This window comes from Antrostomus carolinensis, unplaced genomic scaffold, assembly GCF_000700745.2.
Source record: "Antrostomus carolinensis isolate BGI_N321 unplaced genomic scaffold, ASM70074v2 scaffold34149, whole genome shotgun sequence".
Classification (NCBI taxonomy): domain Eukaryota; kingdom Metazoa; phylum Chordata; class Aves; order Caprimulgiformes; family Caprimulgidae; genus Antrostomus; species Antrostomus carolinensis.
Window position 1 is genome coordinate 8,386 of NW_010336994.1, and position 4,397 is coordinate 12,782.

The following is a 4,397-nucleotide window of genomic DNA, read 5'->3' on the forward strand; positions in this document are numbered from 1 at the left end:
ACTGCTGTGCCAGCCCAGCTGTGGGCTGAGCCCCTCGGGTTGTGCCTGGGCAGTGGGGAAGCCCTGGGGTGAGGCTGTGATCTCCAGGGAGGGAGGCTGGTGCAGGAAAAGCTGTTGTGCTGCTGCTTCTAGAAAGCTCTTTCTCCTCTTTGCTGACCCGATGGAAAGGTTGGTGGGAGCTGGGGGGGGTGTATCTGTAACAAACAGGATGAACTCCTGATAAAAGAGGAGGAAAACAAAATGCTTTAGAAACAGCCTTTTGGTGTTCAGAGAAATGAAGAAGGGGGGAAAACAACCAGACTTAAAGCTTTTGAGGAGGAAAAACAAAAGCTTGTTTGCAACTCAGGTTCCTGAAAAAGTGCTGAGTGTGGCTTTCAGACGCTGCCCCACTCCTCTCCTTGTATGGGCACAAACGGGGCTCGGCGTGTGCCTATATTTAATTTGCAAGGGGAAAAAAAACCAACAGTCTCCCTCCATGCCTGTGCTCCACTGGCCTGGCTGTCCTGGGAAGTTCCAACAGGAATAGAATTGCATGTTTAAAAAAAATAATACTGCTGCTGGCACATGAGCCCTTCCGACCCTTGGAGTGAGGGGAACAGGTTTTTGCAACATAAGACGGCTCTGCACACAATCATCTGGGACCCCTGGGTGATGGAAACGGGGGGCAGCTCCCCCTCTGCCATCGATGGGCTCTGTGCCACCGTCACGCTGGGGCCCACGGAGCTGCTGGGGACTCACCTTGGTCACGTTTAACTCCTGGAGAAAGCAAGGAGGGGACACACAGCAGGACCAGCATGGCCCTGGGATGAGGTGGCCGGTCCCCCTCCACTATCCAGGGGCTGCAGGGCTCCACAGCAGCTTCTCCCTCAAACATCCCTCCCTTTGCCTTTCCCCGAGCTGGAGGAGGAAGGTGGACGTTGGAAGATGTGCATGGGCTGCCGTGGGACGTGTCCCCAGAGCGGTGCTGGGACCCTGGCAGGGACTCTGGCTACAGCTCCTCTCCCTGCTGTGATTTATAACCTCTCCCTGAATGGAAACTCTCCGGGCTGCTCCTCAGGCTGCCTGGTCCTGGCTGGGAACAGGCTGGCACGACCCACACGTGCTCCTGGCTCCCAGCCCCCGCTGTGATTTATAACCTCTCCCTGAATGGAAACTCTCCGGGCTGCTCCTCAGGCTGCCTGGTCCTGGCTGGGAACAGGCTGGCACGACCCACACGTGCGCCTGGCTCCGAGCCCACAGCTGAGCCCTCTGTGCCTGCTTGGCCGAGTTTCCTGACAGTGAACACCCAGGAGCTTCTGCGCTGGGGAAAAGCAGCACCAAGGGTCACCCCGGGATGGAGACAGCCCCACTGCACACTGGAGACTGATCCCACTTTATTGGTAACTCTTGGAGAGCTGGACAGTGAAGAACTTGGTTCTTTCAAGAGGAGGTTTGTACACAAAAGCCACAGGAAACAACAACAAACATCTGCGGCAGCTTTGTAACTCGGCGTGAAATCAACAATAAACTCTCACAACAACACTCTGGTGTGACCTGTGAGGAGGAGGGCACGAGGAGAGATGCTTGAGGGCCACAAAATCCCATGAAAGGAGCTTGTGTCCTACTGGTTTAGCTGGTGTGGGAAGGAGAGCTGCTGGGAGCGTGGCAGAGATGCGGTTTAGGGGGAAAACCCCAGAGCTGAAATGCAGCGAAGCTGGGGTTCAACCCCCCTGCTTAGCAATTGTTCCAAGTCCTACAAATTCAAACTGCTTTCAATTTAAATAACAAGTGCTTCAGGTGCAACGTTTGAATCTCCTGGTTTAGAACCCAGGGTGAAGTGCACACAAGCAGGAATAACTTTTTCTTGTTAAAAAAACCCAAACCTCTCTATATATTTGCACACTCGTACACACACATGCACACGGGGAATTTTGTGCTGCAGCTGTTTTAACCAGAGATGATGGAATGGGCCTGAAGTGGCTGTTGGAAGCCAGACTCTAGGAGCTGCTCATCTGTTGGCACCACTCACCCTAAAGCTGCTAAAGATTCGGATTATTTTTGCAAATAACAGTCCCCAAAAGTCTCCCCACTCGGGGCTGCATCAGCCACTGCTCGGGCTGCCCCTGAAGCTGTAGTTCTCCAGAAAACAGCACGTGCAGGTGACTGAAGCCCACAGCACGTTTTGCAGAGGACAACTCTCATCTCAGTCCACGTTGAGAGCTCAGGGGTCTCCTGGAAAGACGTGTACGGCCTCCAGCTCCTCTCTGGTGTGAAATGAATCCTTGGTAGAACAGAGAACACTGACAAACTCAGACCCAAACAGCTGTATTGATGTCAAACCCAGACTGGGTGTAGTCTATGGTATTGTGGACTTTCTTGGTGCCAATTTTGGGTTTCTCGCTATTGCTTTCTGCCTTTGGGCACCTCTCTGCTTTGCTGTGATGGTTCTGGATGTTCCCATGAAGTGGGAAGTAAAATGTCCCCTTGAGTTTGCTCATCTTTTTGGGTCTCTTAGAAATTTCGGGCTGTTTGTCTTCAGGTGGAAGCCAGCAAGGTTTCTCCTTGAGAAGCCTGTCTCGGTCTGGCCGAACGCTCCTCAGGAACTTCTTGAAGATGTTGGCTGTGAGGGAGAACTTCCTGCAGAGCTCCTGGGATCTGCTCATGGACAGGGATGTCTCGCTTTTCTCCCCCTTCTTATCCAGCTCTGGCAGATCCAGCCAGTTCCCAACCAAGTCTGCAAAGATATTATCCCCCAAAACCAGCGGCTGCCGATTCCTGCTCTGGGACATCAGGGAGGATGTCCAGTCATGGCCATCGTCACAGCCCGGGCACTCCTGGCATGCCGGCCACCCCCGAGCTGCGCCCTGGCTAATGGGCTCAAATGTCCTTGGGCAGACGGGCTCTGCTCTGGTTGATGTGGAGGAAGGTCTTTTTGCATGACAAACATCCTCCCCACAGAGGCTCCTGAAGGAGCAGGGGGTGTCTCTAAGGTGGGTGCCCTCGGGGAGCCCAGGAGAACGGGACAAACCCACCGGCCGTGGCACGGCACATGCCAGGGGGCTCTGCCTGTACTCCCCCACCGATGCCTCCCCCCGTGGCCGCTCGTCCTGCCGGGCCCCGGGCATGTCTCTGCTGCTTTGGCAGCACTGGTGCTGCTCAGTGCCAGGAATGGTGCTCCGGCTCCCGGAGATGTCCAACTGCTCCAAAGCTGTCTGGACCTGGAGGAGTTTCAGCTCTTGCAGTGCACCCATCATGCAGTTCATCTGCTCGTGCAGCCCGTCTCCGACCTCCTTCATGGATAGCTGCGGAGGGAAGGAAGCAGACATCGAGTCAGTGTCCCCAGGAGAGAGCAAGAACATTCTGACCAAAGAGCAGGAGAGCTGGGCTGAGCAGCTTCCTGAAGCATCACCTCTTCCTACTGCCTACATCTGAGATGCATCCCACCTGTACGGCATCCCACCTGTACGGTATCCTCTCACAGAACAGCAATTGGGTATTTCTGAGATTTTCTAGGAGTTTCCCTCTAGGAATGAGAGGAGCTGATGACAGGAGTGGATTTTTGTGACCTGACAACAAAAATAGATAGTTTGTGTTTCCATTAATTGCTTGGCAGAAACCCAAGGTGTAGAACTCTGAATGGTTCTGGCTGCCTCCAGTTTTAGCATTTTCTTCTGCTTTCGTCTCTTTTGTGCCCTGGAACCAGCTGAAATCAGGAGATGGAATAATGAACAGAAGTGCCTTCCACAGAGAACGCTGTTTCTTAACCAAAAGTGCTACAGTAAATTAAAGATAAACCCCAATAAGAATCACATCGTTACTATATAATGTGTCTACAGATCTTAATACCCTCGTTACAGGCACCTCTCACTAGAGGACAAACAAAGACACTTCAGTGCACTTGAAATTTTGTACAAAACAACAGACAAACTCTAAAATTACTTAACATTAAAGCAGCAAGCTCCCTGATTCCCAAGGTAAGACCTTTAGTAGCAGTTCTGCTTTATCCCTAAACCTTGCTGTAAAGATTGAACTTTCTATACTGGACTTAAAATAAGCGAGTTATTTTCCAGAGCTTCCAAATTCCCTCCTCTTCTCTTTCTCTCTGTTGCTTTCTCTCTCTCTCACGTAGGATCTGGATCATATTCCCAAAGCGGCACCATAAACCAAACGGGCTCTACTTCCCAACAGCTGCTGCTTTTTTTTTTTTTAGCAGGGGGGAGCAGAGAATGGGAAGGAGAGGGGAAGAACAGCAGGGGAGGGCAGGGCTGGAGATGAAGACATGTCACATTGATGTAAGGTGGTTTGCAGAAGAGATTACCACTGTCTAGGAAAAGCTTCAGCCTACGCTGTCATAAAGAGTTTAAAAGGCTCGTCACAATTTTTGTGTGGCACTAGATCTCAAGCTTAAGGTGAAAAAG

General features: G+C 52.0%; 1 protein-coding gene across 1 annotated transcript; it reads right to left on the reverse strand.

The window, feature by feature from the left end:
• Nucleotides 1–2,288: 2,288 nt before the first annotated feature.
• On the reverse strand, nucleotides 2,289–3,305 carry INKA2 (inka box actin regulator 2). The gene has a single exon (XM_010175063.1). The coding sequence runs from the start codon at nucleotides 3,303–3,305 to the stop codon at nucleotides 2,289–2,291; it is 1,017 nt and encodes a 338-aa protein (XP_010173365.1).
• Between the last annotated feature and the right edge of the window lie 1,092 nt (nucleotides 3,306–4,397).

Bases quoted from the DNA above. Each gene is read 5' to 3' on its own strand.
- INKA2 (XM_010175063.1), bottom strand. From the start codon at position 3,305: ATGTCTGCTTCCTTCCCTCCGCAGCTATCCATGAAGGAGGTCGGAGAC.